At 36.8% G+C, this 20,757-nt stretch overlaps 1 protein-coding gene across 1 annotated transcript; it reads right to left on the bottom strand.

Annotated features, from left to right (window-relative positions):
- Positions 1–19,509: 19,509 nt before the first annotated feature.
- On the bottom strand, positions 19,510–20,394 carry LOC132110213 (trypsin inhibitor ClTI-1-like). Its single transcript, XM_059516809.1, has 4 exons — positions 20,221–20,394; positions 19,973–20,013; positions 19,779–19,888; positions 19,510–19,677 (listed from the first exon to the last, which is right to left on the bottom strand). Exons 1-4 carry the CDS (start codon positions 20,255–20,257, stop codon positions 19,632–19,634), a joined length of 234 nt encoding a protein of 77 aa, XP_059372792.1. The 5' UTR covers positions 20,258–20,394; the 3' UTR covers positions 19,510–19,631.
- Positions 20,395–20,757: the final 363 nt, after the last annotated feature.

Below are 20,757 nucleotides of genomic sequence, written 5' to 3'. Positions count from 1 at the left end.
TGACTTGTAACATCTTGTCCAGGGACTACGGATGAAAAATAGCCCTTGGCTAATTCTGGTACATTTACAGGAATGTTTTTATTAATGTACAATGTCCCTGTCAAACTAAATAAATAAATAAAATAAATAAATAAATGACATGACTCATGCTGCCAGACGTGAGTGCCGTAGAGCTGAGCGCAAGTGGAAGAAGGACAAACTGCAGGTGTCTCTTCAAATGTTAAGGGATTGCTGGCGTCATTACCAGGGAACTGTGAAAGATGCCAAAAGAAAACATTTCTCAGATATTATTCTGGCAAATTGTCACAAGCCTCGTGTTTTGTTTAACACCATTGACTCACTTTTAAATGCCCCGCAGAATGCTTGTATGGACACATCCCGTTATGTGTGAAAACTTCCTTTGCTTTTTTATTGAGAAGGTCACTTCTATTAGGTCTCAAATTGTACCTTCAGCTTCAGACCCTTCAATCTCTGTCCCCTGCTCGGCTGTCTTTGATCATTTTGAGCTGGTGACTTTTTCCTCTTTAGAGGAGGTTGTTGGTCATTTGAAGCCCTCGGGTTCTCCAAATGATACTGTCCCCCCTCGACTATTTAAGGAGGTTTTCCCCACTGTAGGACCATCTGTTGTAGCAGTTATAAATAGTAGTCTGACCTCCCTGTGGTCACCCTGTGGTCCCTGAAATTTTAAAACATGCAGTAGTTCAACCTCTGATTAAAAAACCTGCTCTAGATCCGTCAGTTCTTGCTAATTTCAGGCCTATTTCCAAATTGCCTTTCCTTTCAAAAATCTTGGAGAAGATTGTGTACAGTCAATTATTGGCCTTTTTGGAAGAACATAATATACTAGAGATTTTCCAGTCAAGACCTTGCACAGCATCGAAACTGCTCTTTTAAGAGTTTTTAATGATATCTTTTTAGCTACTGACTCTGGTGACTGTGTTATCCTTGTGCTTTTAGATCTAACTGCTGCATTTGACACAGTGGATCATGAAATATTGATTTCACGTTTAAGGCAGTGGGTGGGCATCAGTGTCCTCCTCTGCTCCTCTCTTGTGTGGGGTCCCACAGGGCTCAGTCCTCGGCCCTCTACTTTTCTCTCTGTATTTACTTCCACTTGGTTCCATACTTAGAAAGTATGGCATTTCATTCCACTGTTATGCAGATGACAGTCAGATTTATGTACCTCTTAAAAAGAAAAATTATAACTCTGTTGGACAACTACTCAATTGTCTCGACGACATAAAGGCCTGGATGGCTCTGAACTTTTTACATTTTAGTGATAAAAAAACAGAAGTGATGGTTTTTGGAGGCACCACTGGGACCCCGCCTGTAGATCTGAGCTCCTTAGCACCCTATATTAAACCTAGTATCACAAACCTAGGAGTTAAAGTGGACCCTGAGCTTAAATTTGACATTCAGATCAAAGCTGTTGTCAAATCAAGCTTCTTTCATTTAAGGCAGCTGGCCAAAATAAAGCCAATTCTGTCAAGACAACATTTTGAAACTGTAATCCACGCCTTTGTAACTACACGGCTGGACTACTGTAATACATATATGTGGGGGTTAGTGGGTCCCCCATCACCCGTCTCCAGATGATACAAAATGCAGCAGCACGTCTTTTAACGGACACACGTAAACATGAGCACATTTCCCCTATTTTAGCTTCATTACACTGGCTGCCTATTAAATTTAGGATCCATTTTAAAATTCTGTTATTTGCTTTTAAATCACTAAATGGTCTTGCTCCGCCATACCTCTCTGAGCTTCTACACTCTTATATCTACTATCTTGACTCTCTCAGATCAGATGATCAGCTGCTCCTGACTGTGCCTAAAACTAAGCGTAAGCTCAGAGGGGACCGTGCCTTTGCTGTGTCTGCCCCTAAACTATGGAATGATCTGCCTTTGCATATTAAGCAGGCCTCTTCTTTATCTGTTTTTAAAACCCTTCTTAAAACCCATCTTTTCTCTTTGGCTTTTGACACCTAGTAAGATGTCGACTTTATTTACTTGATTCAATTTGTTACTTTGAATGCTTTTATTGTGTGGTTATAAATGGTACATATGTTTATTTTATCTTTTTTTTCTGTACAGCACTTTGGTCAACTTTGGTTGTTGTAAAGTGCTTAACAAATAAAGTTGGTATGGTATGGTATGGTATGGTATGGTACATCCTGATAGTTGTGTCCTTGAATACAAAGTTATAGAGGAAAAATACACTCATACACATGGAGCAGTCCATTCACTATACTTTCTGCAGAAGATCAATCTGTCCCTGATGTTTTTTTATGGAGAGAAGTGGCTTCTTTGCTGCCCTTCTTGACACCAGGCCATCTTCCAAAAGTCTTCGCCTCACTGTGCGTGCAGATGCGCTCACACCTGCCTGCTGCCATTCCTGAGCAAGCTCTGCACTGGTGGCACTCCGATCCCGCAGCTGAATCCTCTTTAGGAGACGATCCTGGCGCTTGCTGGACTTTCTTGGACACCCTGAAGCCTTCTTTACAAGAATTGAACCTCTTTCCTTGAAGTTCTTGATGATCCTATAAATTGTTGATTTAGGTGCAATCTTAGTAGCCACAATATCCTTGCCTGTGAAGCCATTTTTATGCAACGCAATGATGGCTGCACGCGTTTCTTTGCAGGTCACCATGGTTAAAAATGGAAGAACAATGATTTCAAGCATCACCCTCCTTTTAACATGTCAAGTCTGCCATTCTAACCCAATCAGCCTGACATAATGATCTCCAGCCTTGTGCTCGTCAACATTCTCACCTGAGTTAACAAGATGATTACTGAAATGATCTCAGCAGGTCCTTTAATGACAGCAATGAAATGCAGTGGAAAGGTTTTTTTGGGGATTAAGTTAATTTTCATGGCAAAGAAGGACTATGCAATTCATCTGATCACTCTTCATAACATTCTGGAGTATATGCAAATTGCTATTATAAGAACTTAAGCAGCAACTTTTCCAATTTCCATTATTTATGTAATTCTCAAAACTTTTGGCCACGACTGTACAACTTAACCACTGATTTCTAGTTTTGTCCTCTTTAACTCTCCTAACTTTTATAAAGAATATCTCTTTGGGTTTGAGACTTTAGTCCTTGCAACTTTACAGATCTTCCTTATGCACCAAGAGCTTGTAACACTCCAAAGAGAAAGGAAAACTTGAAATAGCATCATATGACCCTTTTAAACCATCATTGTACTGTTTTCATTTAATTTTGGGTGAATCGCTCTTCAAATGTAATAAAATATTTTAAAAAATATCAGTTTAAATTATTATTATTAATAATATTGGACAATTTATTTTATTTCTGTATCACTTGTTATTATCTGACCTTCTGTTAGAGGAAACTGAATTATTTATTTATTTATTTATTTAAATGAAAATGACGTGTTATAAAATACAGAGTATTAACACTTAATGACATTTTAATGACACATTCAATTTGTACCACTGTAGTTTAGGTCACGAAAGGTATTCAAGATGCTGTCATAAAACAATTTTGCGTAGTATTAACACTTAATGACATTTTAATGGCAAATTCAATTTATACCACTGTAGTTGAGGTCAAGAAAAGTATTCATGATGCTGTCATAAAACAATTTGACAGAGTATTAACACCTTATGAAATTTTTATGACATTTGTCATGATTAAGGTGTCATGTCAATCTTATGCACACCTCATCAAGTAAAGTGTTACCAATTCTGTTTCACTACACTTGAAATTTCATAAGCAAATGCTTAAATGTCTTCCCATCCTTGATGCACATAAATGGAAGTAAATGAAGCTCAAAAACTAGTATGACCATACAAATAAAACTATTACAGGAATTTGGAAAATAAAACCTCAGATGAAAAACACCATGTGACATATTGCACATTATCATTATTTATTTAACAAAAATAAACCCAAAATGGTAAAGCCATGTGTAACAAAGTTAGGACACCCTTACTGTTAACATAGAAATTAAGAGGATAAGTAACAGTCAGGCAATGCTAATCAAGTGTGATGTGAACATGTCATATGGTGTTGTTCATCTGTTTACATTTTAAGACCTGCCATGTCAATATAATTTTTTATTATGTCCTGATACAGAAATCAATGGAATTCAATAGGGTCTTTTTCACATGACTGTATATGCACATAAAACAAAAAATTAATTACAAATGTAACTGTGTATTCTTGCACAAATAAAAGAAAAAAAGGTTGTATTGCACAATAGATGGTTGCATTGCACTGAGATGTGCTTTCAGAGTAGAAAATGCAAGTACATTACACTAAGACTGACATTCAAATTGAAGAATATATATGAAATTAGTGCATATTGGAGTTCATTATGTTTATGGGTCTTGGAAAGAAACTGTCCTTTAATCTCCTAGTTCTTGTTTTAATTTTCAAATTCAGATTTCAAAATGTCTTTGCACTCTGCACTTTGCACAGACTGTGCACTCGAGTTACCCAATATGTTGGAGATATTGAACAACATGTTGCTCAATTTAATGTAAATTGAGCAGGTGAAGAATTTAAGTCAAAGCCTAATTCATTGCTCACATTTAAAGGTTCACACTTTCTTGTTTTCTATTATGCTGGTGTGCACACTAACTAACTAATCTGTGTGTTAGTAACAAAATTATTCTCCTCCCTTCACTTGAAGATCCATTCTTACACAAATTTCTGCACACGACTCAAGAGTTTAAGGGTGTAAAGAGGTTAGTGAAGGGCAAGAAATGCTCTCAGACAGCAAATGCAATGAGTTTGCTTCCTTTTTTTTTGAGAAGATCATTAATATCAGGAAGGTGATTAGCACATTCTCAAGTTATTTGTTAATTGACATCAAGTTAATTGTTTCAAGCTATTTTTGAAACAATTGATAGCAAAAATTTGGGAGATATAGTGCAGCACCTAAATTATTCAAGCTGCTATCTTGACAGACTTTCCACATCTTTTTTCAAAAATGTGCTAAACTGTTTAGAAACGCCTAGAACGCCTCTTTAGAGACATCACAGCACAGAGACAGCACTAAATAAGATAATAAATTATATTTGCTTAAATTCTGGTTCTGGCAAAATATCAGTGCTGGTATTACTAGATCTCAGTTCTTCGTTTGACACTGTTGATCATAACATACTTCTACAGAGACTGGAAATGTGGGTTGGGCTTTCCGGGATGGTACTCAAATGTTTCAGGTCATACTTAGAAGGAAGAGGTTATTATGTGAGTATAGGAAAGCAAAAGTCTAAGTGGACGTCCATGACATGCGGAGTCCCACAAGGCTCGATTCTAGCACCACTCTTGTTTAGCCTGTATATGCTGCCAATAAGTCAAATAATGAGAAAGAACCAAATTGCCTATCACAGCTATGCTGATGGAACCCAGATTATGCTAGCCTTATCGCCAAATGACAACAGCCCCATTGACTCCCTCTACCAATGCATTGATGAAATTAACAGCTGGATGTGCCATAACTTTCTTCAGTTATACAAAGAAAAATCTAAAGTCATTGCATTTGGAAACAAAGATGAATTTCTCAAGGTGAATGCAAGGTGAATCAAGTCAGGAATCTTGGTGTGATTCTGGAGACAGACCTTAGTTTCAGTAGTCATGTCAAAGCAATAACTAAATCAGCATACTATAATTTAAAAAAACATTGCAAGAATTAGATGTTTAGTTTTCAGTCAAGACTTGGAGAAACTTGTTCATGCCTTTATCACCAGCAGGGTGGACAACTGTAATGGGCTCCTCACCGGCCTTCCCAAGAAGACCATTAAACAGCTGCAGCTCTTCCAGAATGCTGCTGCCAGGATTCTGACTAGAACCAGAAAATCTGAGCATATCACACCAGTCCTCAGGTCCTTACACTGGCAGTTACGTTTAGTATTGATTTTAAAGTACTTTTACTCATCTATACAGTAAGTCACTCAATGACCTAGGACTGAAATACATTGCAGATATGCTCACTGAATATAAACCTAACAGACCACTCAGATCATTAGGATCGAGTCAGTTACAAATACCAAGGGTTCACACAAAACAAGGGGAATCTGCTTTTAGTTATTATGCCACCTGTAGTTGGAACCAGCTTCCAGAAGGGATCAGATGTTCTAAAACATTAGCCACTTTTAAATCTAGACTCAAAACTCATCTGTTTAGCTCATCTGTTTATGTCCATTTTTAAATAATTTTCAAAGTTTTTAAATTTCTTGTTTTTTTTTGTGATAATTTTTTTTCTTCATGATTTTTTTTTTACTTTCTTATATGTACAAACCTGATTCCAAAAAAGCTGGGACACTGTACAAATTGTGAGTAAAAAAGAAATGGAGTAATTTACAAATCTAATAAACTTATATTTCATTCACAATAGAATATAGATAACATATCAAATGTTGAAAGTGAGACATTTTGAAATGTCATGCTAAATATTGGCTCATTTTTTGGGACAGGTAGTAATAAGAGGCCAGAAAAGTTAAATGTACATATAAGGAGCAGCTGGAGGACCAGTTTGTAACTTATTAGGCCAATTGGCAACATGATTGGGTATAAAAAGAGCCTCTCAGAGTGGCAGTGTCTCTTAGAAGTCAAGATGGACAGAGTATCACCAATTTCCCTCAATGCTGCAGCAAAAAATAGTGGAGCAATATCAGAAAGGAGTTTCTCAGAGAAAAATTGCAAAGATTTTCAAGTTATCATCATCTACAGTGCATAATATCATCCAAATATTCAGAGAATCTGGAACAATCTCTGTGCAAAAGGGTCAAGGCCGGAAAACCATACTGGATGCCCTTGATCTTCGGACACTTAGAAGGCACTGCATCACATACAGACTATTGTAATGGAAATCACAACATGGGCTCAGGAATGCTTCCAGAAAACATTGTCGGTGAACACAATCCACAGTGCCATTCGCCGTTGCCAGCTAAAACTCTATAGGTCAAAAGAGAAGCCATATCTAAACATGATCCAGAAGCACAGGCGTTTTCTCTAGGCCAAGGTTAATTTAAAATGGATTGTGGCAAAGTGGAAAACTGTTCTGTGGATAGACGAATCAAAATTTGAAGTTCTTTTTGGAAAACTGGGACGCCATGTCATCCGGACCAAAGAGGATAAGGACAACCAAAGTTATTATCAGCGCTCAGTTCAGAAGCCTGCATCTCTGATGGTATGGGGTTGCATGAGTGCATGTGGCATGGGCAGATTACACATCTTGAAAGGCACCATCAATGCTGAATGGTATATCCAAGTTCTAGAACAACATATGCTCCCATCCAGACGTCGTCTCTTTCAGGGAAGACCTTGCATTTTCCAACATGACAATGCCAGACCACATACTGCATCAATTACAACATCATGGCTACGTAGAAGAAAGGATCCGGGTACTGAAATGACTAGCCTGCAGTCCAGTCCAGTTGTGATTTTTTGACACAAAAGTTTTTGGCAGCGACATAGATTTTGCGTTTTGCAAAGTTTGCTGCTTAAGCTGTAGTGGTGTTCATTTACATTGTTTCTAGATTATTGTGTAGAGTGATCAGATGCATTTGCCCTAATAAAACAAAACATGAATTACAAATGTAACTCTGTGCATTTTTGCACAAATAAAAGAAAAAAAGGTTGTATTGCACAATAAAGGGTTGCACTGCACTGAGATGTGCATTCAGAAAGTATATTACACTAAGACTGACATTCAAATTGAAGAATATATATGAGATCAGTGCATATTGGAGTTCATTATGTTTATGGGTCTTGGAAAGAAACTGTCCTTTAATCTCCTAGTTCTTGTTTTAATTTTCAAATTCAGATTTCAAAATGTCTTTCCACTCTGACTGTGCACTCGAGTTACCCAATATGTTGGAGATATTGAACAACATGTTGCAAAATTTGTTGAATAAAAGAAGAAGAGGAAGAAGAAGAAGAAAAAAACTCTTGCTAATGTAAATTGAGCAGGTCAAGAATTTAAGTCAAAGCCTTCTACATTGCTCACATTTAAAGGTTCACACTTTTCTTGTTTTCTATTATGCTGGTGTGCACACTAACTAATCTGTGTGTAAGTTACAACATTATTCTCCTCCCTTCACTTGAAGATCATTCTTACATATATTTCAGCACACGACTCAAGAGTTTAGGGGTGTAAAGGTGTTAGTGAAAGGGCAAGTTACTTCAGTCTTGTAATGTGCACCTGAGCTTAAACAGCTAATGCTGCAAGATGTAAATTTGGGTTCTGGTTCTGAAAAAAGATTTTGGGAGGTAAATATCTGTGTTTGAGAAACACTCCTACATTGGTCAACAGCTGTTCATAGTTTTTGAAATATACTGTAGTATATTCAGTCTATGAGAAAAACTCCTCTGAATGTTTCATCATGTTCTATTTACAGAGGTCAGTTATTTACAGGAGTGACAAATTTTTATTTGATTATGCACTTACAGTAAGTGATAACTCACTCATTTGATTCACATCACATTTACACCACAAACCATCTGAAATATCTTTAGCAAGATACCTGCATACTAAGAATCTACATAATTTAAAACTCTGTATCTGAGACATCTCTGAACATCAAGAGCAACAAAAACACTAGTGCTGCATTGTTCACTGATGCTCACTTTACTTGACAAAAATCATTAATTTGTATTTTGTATTTTAACGGAATAACAAAATGATTGAATTATAAATGATTATAGATAAATGAATGAAGAATAAATGAAAGAAAGTAAAACACAACACAAATGTATGGTTGCATCATGAAGCAAAACACAATTTGCATTTAAGGATTCTTAGATCCTTTTGGTTTAATAAAATATATTTGTAAATTAATATAACCATATGCTTATGTAATATACATTGTATATAATACAGTGCCCTTCAGTAATATTGGCACCCTTGGTAAATACGAGCAAAGGTGACTGTGAAAATAAATCTGCATTGTTTATCCTTACCTGATCTTTCTTTAAAAAAATTCACAAAATCGTAATCTATCATTGAAGTCAACAAAATGAAAGTGGGGGAAAAATCTCATTGTGAATCAAATGCTTTCTCTAGTTCATGTTGGCCATAATTATTGGCACCCTATTATGTCCTTTTCCCAAGATAACAGCTTGGAGTTTTCTCCTATAATGCCTGACGAGTCTGGAGAACACCTAATTAGAGATCAGAGACCCTTCCTTCATCCAGAATCTCTCCAGATCCTTTAGAATACCAGCTCCATGTTGGTGCGTCTCCTCTTCAGTTCACTTCACTCATTTTCTAGGGTTCAGGCCAGAGGACTGGGACGGCCATGGCAGAAGATTCATTTTGTGTTCAGTGATCCATTTTTCTGTTTATTTTGATGTTTGTTTTGGATTATTGTCCTGATGGAAGATCCAGCTCATTATAAGATTTCTAACAGAGGCAGTCAGGTTTAGAGTTTTTATCTGTTGGTATTTGATACAATCCATGATGCCATGCATCTGAACAAGACACCCAGGACCTCCGGCAGAAAAACAGGCCCACAACATTAAAGATCCAGCCGTATATTTAACCTGGGGTACACGGGTTACTCTTTATCCCTGTTTGTAAACCCACCTGGAGGGTTTGCTTCCAAAAATGCTTTCTGACCCTAAGATTCAACTAATCTCTGCAATTGTCAATGTCAATGTCACCTTTATTTATATAGCGCTTTAAACAAAATACATTGATTCAAAGCAACTGAACAACATTCATTAGGAAAACAGTGTCAATAATGCAAAAATGATAGTTAAAGGCAGTTCATCATTGGATTCAGTTATGTCATCTCTGTTCAGTTAAATAGTGTCTGTGCATTTATTTGCAATCAAGTCAACGATATCGCTGTAGATGAAGTGTCCCCAACTAAGCAAGCCAGAGGCGACAACGGCAAGGAACCGAAACTCCATCGGTGACAGAATGGAGGAAAAAACCTTGGGAGAAACCAGGCTCAGTTGGGGGGCCAGTTCTCCTCTGACCAGACGAAACCAGTAGTTCAATTCCAAGCTGCAGCAAAGTCAGATTGTGCAGAAGAATCATCTGTTTCCTGTGGTCTTGTCCTGGTGCTCCTCTGAGACAAGGTCTTTACAGGGGATCTGTATCCGGGGCTCTAGTTGTCCTGGTCTCCACTGTCTTTCAGGGATGTAGAGGTCCTTTCTAGGTGCTGATCCAGCATCTGGTCTGGATACGTACTGGATCCGGGTGACTGCAGTGACCCTCTGATCTGGACACAGATTGGATCTGGTGGCCACGTTGACCTCGGAACAAGAGAGAAACAGACAAATATTAGCGTAGATGCCATTCTTCTAATGATGTAGCAAGTACATAGGGTGTTATGGGAAGTGTTTCCGGTTCCGGTTTACCTAATTAATGCAGCCTAAAAATCCTTTAACGGATTTGGATAATAAAAGCATATTAGTATGTTATGTGTATGCCAGGTTAAAGAGATGGGTCTTTAATCTAGATTTAAACTGCAAGAGTGTGTCTGCCTCCCGAACAATGTTAGGTAGGTTATTCCAGAGTTTGGGCGCCAAATAGGAAAAGGATCTGCCGCCTGCAGTTGATTTTGATATTCTAGGTATTATCAAATTGCCTGAGTTTTGAGAACGTAGCGGACGTAGAGGATTATAAATGCTGAGGTGCTAAACCATTCAGGGCTTTATAAGTAATAAGCAATATTTTAAAATCTATGCGATGCTTGATAGGGAGCCAGTGCAGTGTTGACAGGACCGGGCTAATATGGTCATACTTCCTGGCTCTAGTAAGAACTCTTGCTGCTGCATTTTGGACTAGCTGTAGTTTGTTTACTAAGCGTGCAGAAAACCACCCAATAAAGCATTACAATAATCTAACCTTGAGGTCATAAATGCATGGATTAACATTTCTGCATTTGACATTGAGAGCATAGGCCGTAATTTAGATATATTTTTGAGATGGAAAAATGCAGTTTTACAAATGCTAGAAACGTGGCTTTCTAAGGAAAGATTGCGATCAAATAGCACACCTAGGTTCCTAACTGATGACGAAGAATTGACAGAGCAACCATCAAGTCTTAGACAGTGTTCTAGTTTATTACAAGCAGAGTTTTTAGGTCCTATAATTAACACCTCTGTTTTTTCATTATATCGACTATGCAATCCATTAGTTTTTCAAATTGGTGTGTTTCACCGGGCTGCGAAGAAATATAGAGCTGAGTATCATCAGCATAACAGTGAAAGCTAACACCATGTTTCCTGATGATATCTCCCAAGGGTAACATATAAAGCGTGAAGAGTAGCGGCCCTAGTACTGAGCCTTGAGGTACTCCATACTGCACTTGTGATCGATAGGATACATCTTCATTCACTGCTACGAACTGATGGCGGTCATATAAGTACGATTTAAACCATGCTAATGCACTTCCACTGATGCCAACAAAGTGTTCAAGTCTATGCAAAAGAATGTTGTGGTCAATTGTGTCAAACGCAGCACTAAGATCCAATAAAACTAATAGAGAGATACACCCACGATCAGATGATAAGAGCAGATCATTTGTTACTCTAAGGAGAGCAGTCTCAGTACTATGATACGGTCTAAATCCTGACTGGAAATCCTCACATATACCATTTTTCTCTAAGAAGGAATATAATTGTGTGGATACCACCTTTTCTAGTATCTTGGACAGAAAAGGGAGATTCGAGATTGGTCTATAATTAACTAGTTCTTTGGGGTCAAGTTGTGGTTTTTTGATGAGAGGCTTAATAACAGCCAGTTTGAAGGTTTTGGGGACATATCCTAATGACAATGAGGAATTAATAATAGTCAGAAGAGGATCTATGACTTCTGGAAGCACCTCTTTTAGGAGCTTAGATGGTATAGGGTCTAACATACATGTTGTTGGTTTAGATGATTTAACAAGTTTATACAATTCTTCCTCTCCTATGGTAGAGAATGAGTGGAACTGTTCCTCAGGGGGTCTATAGTGCACTGTCTGATGTGATACTGTAGCTGACGGCTGAATGGTTGCAATTTTATCTCTAATAGTATCGATTTTAGAAGTAAAGTAGTTCATAAAGTCATTACTGCTGTGGTGTTGGGAAATGTCAACACTTGTTGAGGCTTTATTTTTCGTTAATTTAGCCACTGTATTGAATAAATACCTGGGGTTATGTTTGTTTTCTTCTAAAAGAGAAGAAAAGTAATCGGATCTAGCAGTTTTCAATGCTTTTCTGTAGGATATGTTACTTTCCCGCCAAGCAATACGAAATACCTCTAGTTTTGTTTTCCTCCAGCTGCGCTCCATTTTTCGGGCTGCTCTCTTTAGGGTGCGAGTATGCTCATTATACCATGGTGTCAAACTGTTTTCCTTAACCTTCCTTAAGCGTAAAGGAGCAACTTTATTTAAAGTGCTAGAAAAGAGAGAGTCCATAGTTTCTGTTACATCATCAAGTTGTTCTGAGGTTTTGGATATGCTAAGGAATTTGGATACATCAGGAAGATAACTTAAAAAGCAGTCTTTTGTGTTAGAAGTGATGGTTCTTCCATACTTGTAACAAGAAGTAGAATTTACAATTTTGGCTATATGAATTTTGCAAAGAACTAAATAATGATCTGAGATATCATCACTTGGCTGAATAATTTCAACACCATCAACATCAATTCCATGTGACAGTATTAAATCTAGAGTATGATTTCGACAATGAGTAGGTCCTGAAACGTGTTGTCTAACACCAATAGAGTTCAGAATGTCTATAAATGCTGATCCCAATGCATCGTTTTCATTATCAACATGGATATTAAAATCACCAACTATTAAAACTTTATCTGCAGCCAGAACTAACTCGGATGTAAAATCACCAAACTCTTTAATAAAGTCTGTATGGTGCCCTGGTGGCCTGTATACAGTAGCCAGTACAAACATAACAGGGGATTTATCATTAACATTTGTTTCTTTGGATAATGTTATATGAAGTACCATTACTTCAAACGAGTTATACTTGTAGCCTGCCCTCTGAGAAATCCTGAAAACGTTGTTATAAATTGAAGCAACACCTCCACCTTTGCCTTTTAGATGTGGATTATGTTTATAACAGTAATCTTGGTGGGTGGACTCATTTAAAATAATGTAATCATCAGGTTTTAGCCAGGTTTCTGTCAAACAGAGTACATCTATATTATGATCAGTGATCATATTATTTACAAAAAGTGTTTTCGTAGAAAGGGATCTGATATTCAATAAGCCAAGCTTTATCATTTGTTTATCCATATTGCTTCTGTTTTTTATTTGTTGAACCTCAATTAAATTGTTAATCTTAACTTGGTTTGGACGTTTTTTGTATTTTCTAGTTCGGGGAACAGACACAGTCTCTATAGTGTGATATCTAGGTGAAAAAGTCTCTATGTGCTGAGAATTAACTGACCTCTGTGACGGGAGGCAGCTAGCAGACGGTCGGTTTAGCCAGTCTGTCTGCTTCCTGACCTGGGCCCCAGTTAGTCAAGTATAAACACTAAGACTATTTGCCATATTTCTAGAGAGAAGAGTGGCGCCACCCCAGGAGGGATGAAGACCATCTCTTTTAAACAGGTCAGGTCTGCCCCAAAAGCTCGTCCAATTGTCTATGAAACCTATGTTATTCTGTGGGCACCACTTAGACATCCAGCCATTGAGTGATGACAATCTGCTATGCATCTCATCACCACGGTAAACAGGGAGGGGACCAGAGCATATAACAGTGTCTGACATCGTGCTTGCAAGTTCACACACCTCTTTAATGTTATTTTTAGTGATCTCCGACTGGCGAAGTCGAACATCATTAGCGCCGGCATGAATAACAATCTTACTGTATTTACGTTTAGCATTAGCCAGCCCTTTTAAATTTGCCAAGATGTCAGGTGCTCTGGCTCCCGGTAAACATTTGACTATGGTGGCTGGTGTCTCTATATTCACGTTCCGTACAATAGAATCACCAATAACTAGAGCACTTTCATCAGGTTTCTCAGTGGGTGCATCACTGAGTGGGGAGAACCTGTTTAATGTTTTGATCGGAACAGAAGAGCGGTGTTTTGACCCACGACTACGCTGCCTCACCGTCACCCAGTTGCCCTGCTGCTGGGGCTCTGTTTCCGGAACCGAACAATGTACAGGAATCCCTGAGCTAGACGCATCCAAAGCCGTATCTAGAGCCCTAACATTCTTACTGTCCTCAATTAAAGTTTGGATGCGTGTCTCTAATTCTGAAATCTTCTCTGTCAGCCTAACTATTTCCCTGCATTTATCACATGTGAATCCCTCATCAGCGACAGAGATAGATAAACTGTACATGTGGCAAGAGGTGTAAGTAACAATGACGGGAGAAGCCATTACTCACCGTGCTTGATGAAATATTCTTACTGCTGTTGTTTGATGAACTTGTGAAAAACTCTTTAGCAGAAGTGACTTCACTTCCTGTTATGCCTGCAGCGACAGGCTCATGGACAAACTCTTTAGCAGAAGTGACTTCACTTCCTGTTATGGCTGCAGCGACAGGCTCATGGACAAATTTTTCACCGTAGATGCTGCTGCGTTGATCACTGAACTGCTCTTCCAATTGCAAACTGCAGCTCCAATTCTCCAGCTGTGTTCCCTGGAGGGTCTTTGATCACTCAAACTCTCCTCCTCACCGTGCATTAGGACGATACAGACACAACGTCCTCTTCCAGGCAGATTAGTTGAATGGAACCTCTTAAGATAAATTACCTTTTTTCTCATAGCCACTTTCACGGGAAGTTGTGGCCTAGTGGTTAGTGAGTATGACTCCTAACCCTAAGATTGTGGGTTTGAGTCTCGGGCCGGCAATACCACGACTGAGGTGCCCCTGAGCAAGGCGCCGAACCTCCAACTTCTCCCCGGGTGCCGCAGCATAAATGGCTGCCCACTGCTCTGGGTGTGTGTTCACGGTTTGTGTGTGTTCACTGCTGTGTGTGTGCACTTTGGATGGGTTAAATGCAGAGCAAAAATTCTGAGTATGGGTCACCATACTTGGCTGAATGTCACTTCAGTTTTTTTTCTATTTTGTGAAGCTCAACAATCTTGTTCTGTACATCAGAACTATATTCTTTGGTTTTACTTTTTGTGATGGATGATTAAGGGAATTTGGCCTTTGTGTTCCTCATATTTATAATCCTGTTGAACAGGAAGTCATAGATGGACAATTACCCTGGTGTGCTAAAAAAATGTAAATATGAATGGGAATATACTTTAGAGATATTTTACTCATAAGATTTTCTAGGAGTGTCAATAATTGTGGCCAACATACATTGGAGAAAAACATTTATTTCATTATGAGACTTTCCCCCCACTTTCAATTATTTTACTTCAATTAAATGTTTTCAATGTTTTCAATGAATTTTTTTAATGAAAGATCAAAAAGATCAATGATGCAGATTTATTTTAACAGCCACATTTGCTCATATTTACAGAGGGTGCCAATATTAGTAGAGGGCACTGTACATACATAAACATTTGAATGTATTATTATTTCAATAAATATAAATTGTCATATTTGAAAGAGCTAAACTGAATGAAATATCTCTATTGCGATGTTTAATATGAAAATGAACTCACCTCATCCCCAAAATATACAGTTGTATGTAAATGGATTTATCCCACCTATGAGCAGATATAAACAATTTATGTAAAGACTTCATAAGCCCTTTTGTGCCATCTTTGAAGTGTAAATTGGGCATCAGATTTTATTATTTTATTTAATCGTAATCATGTTTCAATGTAATTGCTGCATCTCATGCACTTTCTGCCCACAAACAACTGCATACAAACAACACCTTAAAAGTAATAATAATGCTGGAGCATCAACTCATTTTCACAACCTTTGTTTTATTCAAACTTATTAAAGTGCTGGAGTGATGCGCAGTGACTGACGGGTAAATTATCTTATTTCACTTGTTTCCTGCATGGGGTATCAAAGAGACTACATCATTTATGATTTTCTGGTATCTAGATAGTTTGGGTCCCTCTTTTAAATATATGGTGCTTTTCAACTTTTTTAACCTCCACAAGAAAACAATAGCATCTCTCTCCTCAACAAGCCTATGAAGTATAATTTATGTTCGTAGAACAAACAGTGACTTGCAATTAATTAGTAAAGTGCCATAGAGCAGGTTCTTGTATTTCCAAGATTTGAAGGAAAAAAAACAGAACCAAAAAGGAACAGCTTCAGTATGCAATAATTTTTTTATTATTTATGAATTATACCATTACACATTCAAGACATATTGAATGAGACATGAAGACTAAAAGTCTGTCAAGCTTAATCATGATGCAATTCTTCTGCCACGCTTGCAGATGTTTGATTTAACATGGTCCTTGCTTCCGGATTAAGATTCTAGTATTTGATGCCCTGAAAAGAAAGACATTATATCAAAGATTAAACTCTGAAAGTCTGGTGACAGATCTTAAAGCAATCTGTTTTTTTCAATCAGTCACTTGCATAATTAAACTTACCTGATTGCAGCGCACAACATACATTCATTGCCGTATGTTATTCCATTGGTTCCACACACGGGTGAGTAGTTCATCGGACAAAAGTTAGAATAGTTCTTGCATTAAGGCTTGTATCAGAAAAAGGAAAAAAAACAATGAGCTATTTGCACCTGCATGGAGGGAAAAAAGACGGAACTAAGAACAGCAATTCTACAACCTTTATTTACTCACCACTCTTGCTCCATCAGATATGGCCACTGTGTCAAGAAGATAACAAAAATAACAGTTTAACAGTTTTTCTCATGTGGCATGAGGAAATCTTCTGTGCTACAAAAAACATTAGCACTAACTTGCTTTGGCTATATACATATGTAGTGAAATTGTGGTCCAATGTTGTATTTCAAAATCTCTCTGTTCCTCTGTCTCTGTCCCTCTCTCATTCTCTGTTTTATTTATTTGTTTAATAATTTTTTGTCTGTGTGTTCAGCAAGAGAAAGTCATACAGGAACAGTCCCTTACATCACACTTGAAAATGGCTGAATGTGACTTAAATGTCCAAATGCTTTACAGGACCACCTGCTTCAAATATGATAGCAAAGTATGAATTTGAATTATCAAGAGTGCAAAAATTTGAATGATGTGACAAATTCTCAACATCTTAACATTTTTTTTTAAATAATCATAATCATTATATTACTCACCCAGAAAACAGAGGACGACAATGATACCTCGTGCAAACATTTTTCCTGAACTGAGAGTCAACTCATTCAACCGATATAAAACTGAACTAAGTGATCATAGAATCAGATATTTATAACAGTCACACACAGACTGTCCATCCCACTGATTCATCATATAAATCATAAAGGGAGGAACAAAGTCTTTTAACTGCACCTTTAGTTTGATATATTTAGTTTGGCTGGTAAGGTGTGTGTAATTTAAAATGAATAATTACTTGTGCTGTAAAAGGCTAATCATGGGTAATCAATCATTCAATTGCTACTCAACTAGGAAACTATTTGCTTTTCCTCCTAATAAAAAGTACAAAATGTTCTAGGCCTATACAATATGTCATTTGCTATATTAATGTGCATTTAAAAAATATAAATATATGATGCATAAATCTCTGCAACTAGTTGCATCAGTCACTTTTTACATTTACATTTAGTCATTTAGCAAACACTTTTATCAAAAGCGACTTACAAATGAGGACTGGAAGCAATCAAAAACAACAAAAGAGCAATGATATATAAGTGCTATAACAAGTCTCAGTTAGCTTAAAACAGTACACGTAGCAAGGGCTTTTAAATAATATAATAAATAAAAAGAAAACAGATCGAATAGAAAAAGAATAGAACAAGCTAGTGTGAGAGTTGTATATATATATATATATATATATATATATATAAAATAGATAGAATACAAAAAGATTAGAAAGGTAGTTAGATTTTTTTAAGAATAGAATTAGAATAGTGAGTGCTAAAGTTAGAGGGTAAAATAAAGATGGAAGAGATGTGTTTTAAGCCGATTCTTGAAGATGGCTAAGGACTCAGCTGTCCGGATTGAGTTGGGGAGGTCATTCCACCAGGAGGGAACATTTAATTTAAAAGTCCATAAAAGTGACTTTGTGCTTCTTTGGGATGACACAATCAAGCGACGTTCACTTGCAGAATGCAAGCTTCTAGAAAGCACAAGTCTGAAGTAATGAATTTAGGTAAATGGGTGCAGAGTCAGTGGTAGTTTTTTGTAGAACCTTTGTTCTATCAAAAGGTTTGTATTTTATTGGTAAAAGTTTTTTGACAAAACCTTTTACCAATAAATTACAAAATATGATCTGAAAGTCTAAAAAATAATTCTAAATATAACATAATAAATATTTTGGTTCTTGGGCATTATTTTTGCATCTTGCCTGACTTAATAAAGGATTATAATATAAGAAAACTTCACATAATTCTTAATAAATGATATTTAGACATCATCAGTTTTATCAATTATATTTACATAAGAGGAGAAGCAGTTGAAACAATGTCAACAGTGCAGTGTATTTACTGTCTATGGAGGCAAGCTCTATAAATTTCAACTCCCAGACTCACTATTTCATTATTTCTTTAAACAAATCATCAGCCACATTTAACGTTCTTTAGTGATGAATATGATCACCTTGAACTTACACAGAAGTATTAAATTTTCCCTACAATGCAAAAAAAATAAAAAAAAATAAATAAATAATAAAATTCAATTAAAAATACAAAAGAAATTGGAGATTTATGCATTTATATGCACAGGCCGTCAAACGTCTGCTGTAACTCTGTAAGAAATATGAATCATGTAGACTAAGAACAAAGTTTGTTCTTTGGACATGAGCTTCATCATGTCCTGCTGCGCCTGGAAAAACAAGACATGGCCCCACTGTACGTACAAGAAAACTATTGGCTCACGCAGAGGGAGTAATGTTGTTTTACGCTTGATCCAGTGTAATCTTTGTTTGCTGGTAGTGATGTGTAAATTAGTACAGATTGATGTTGTAGGTATTAGGCATTTTGTCAATTTTTTTTTTTTTATGTGGGGTTTGATTATTAATCTATTTTAATCCATTTTTTTTTTTTTTTTTTGATTCGAAAGCTACTTCAAGTTTTAGGCACTCAAATTTTAAACGGTTTAATTAAAATACTGAAATAACTAGTTTTTGATTTTATTCTTAAACAAAAATATATATATTTTTATATATCCAGACTGACCTTCAATGTTTGACACATATCAGAATCCTGTTGACAAAAAAAAAAAAAAAAAAGATTCTCTTCTGCTCCAGGACAGAGGTTCACACAGTTCAAACACAGATCAATCACCTTATACTCTCGAACTTCACATTTTTCCAGAGGTTTCCACATTTTTCTTTGGATTGTTTTTGGAGTTTTGTTATAAACAATTATAGCTCATAAAGCTTATATTCTGATACACCTTGAAGTCTGTTTTTTTGTTTATGACAAATTCTTCAAAGAATCACTGGAGCTACACGAGTTGTGATGAAAAGTGCCCATTTATACTAAAGAGAGTACAGTACAAAGCAGGGACTTATGTATCAAGGTTTTATTAAATGATTATGTTTTAAAAAGGACACACAAAACCATTAAAAACACTGCATGTGGTTCCAGCCTTCATGTCACATCTTGATAATATAAATGAGTGGATTTGTCTCAGCATTCCCCTATCCTGGAGATTAATGTGTTGACCTTGTTCTCCCTGTGACAAGACAGTCAAACAAATTTTCAAAAAGGACACCAGTAAGAACATCACGGACATTTAAATGGATAAAAATGTAATATTTAAGTTGATTTACTTACATATTTTCCAAACACAGCATGCATTCGTTGGGGTATGTGACTCCATCAGTACCACACACGGGGTTATATTCCCGGGTACATATGGGCAAGTAGTACTTTGAGCATTTTGGCTGCCAACAAAAGCACACGGAATAAATTAGATACATATAGTGGTTAAATAAAGCATCATGAATAGGTTATGGTCTTTAACCCACCTCTTTAGAGCCACGATGGATAACAGCTGCACTTGCCAAAGCTGTTTAGAAGAACATAAAAGTGAAACACAAGGAGTCAGAGAGAGAAAAAGAACTCACCACTTTTAGTATATGAAGACCCTGCTACTTAAGTTTTGTGTATTTTTTTTAGACTTTAAAGTATGGATTAAAAAATAGTCGTCTTTGTTTTAAAACATGCTCAAAACATCTTGTATGCTCCTTGTTGCCAAAAGTAGTTACAAACTCACCTGCCAAACAGAGTACGAAAACAGTCCTTGCCAGCATGATTGTTTGTGTACAGCGATGTGTTGACTGTGCAATCAATCACTCCGTGTGGTTACTCCTTTTATTGCACTTTTGCTCCCACCCACATAGCGGTTTAAACATGACAAAGTGCGTCACTCGAATTCCAATAAGCCAAAGCCTTTATATATATATATATATATATATATATATATATATATATAAAATTCATTAAAATGCCCGACGCTCGTTCGCTGATTGGTGGACAACCAGACGTTTTTAAGTGGGCGGTTATCAACTTGTCGGTTAAAAAAAATGAAGTCTTGACTAATGAATATTGAGTTTGTTACGTAACAACCCCCACTAAGCAACGTCAGCAGCGTCTTATTCATAATCATGATATACCCGCGACGCAGGTGTAACTGTAGTACGCACACTCATATACAGCCTTACACTTAAAATAATTTGAATAATATTGTATTAACGATTATGTTTCGGTTGTAGTTCCAGTCAGTTTTCTGTGAAAATGTACACTAGAGAGC

Source organism: Carassius carassius, chromosome 29 (assembly GCF_963082965.1).
Source record: "Carassius carassius chromosome 29, fCarCar2.1, whole genome shotgun sequence".
Classification (NCBI taxonomy): Eukaryota; Metazoa; Chordata; class Actinopteri; order Cypriniformes; family Cyprinidae; genus Carassius; species Carassius carassius.
Note: the sequence above shows the minus strand (reverse complement) of the source record. Positions and strands in the feature narration are given on the sequence as shown.

Excerpts from the sequence above, each read along its gene's own strand:
- LOC132110213 (XM_059516809.1), bottom strand. The coding sequence starts at position 20,257 with ATGCTGGCAAGGACTGTTTTCGTACTCTGTTTGGCAG. Across the intron at positions 20,014-20,220 it reads TTTCGTACTCTGTTTGGCAG|CTTTGGCAAGTGCAGCTGTT; the intron begins GTGAGTTTGTAA and ends TCTTCTAAACAG. Across the intron at positions 19,678-19,778 it reads ATGCTGTGTTTGGAAAATAT|GGAGAACAAGGTCAACACAT; the intron begins GTAAGTAAATCA and ends GTCTTGTCACAG.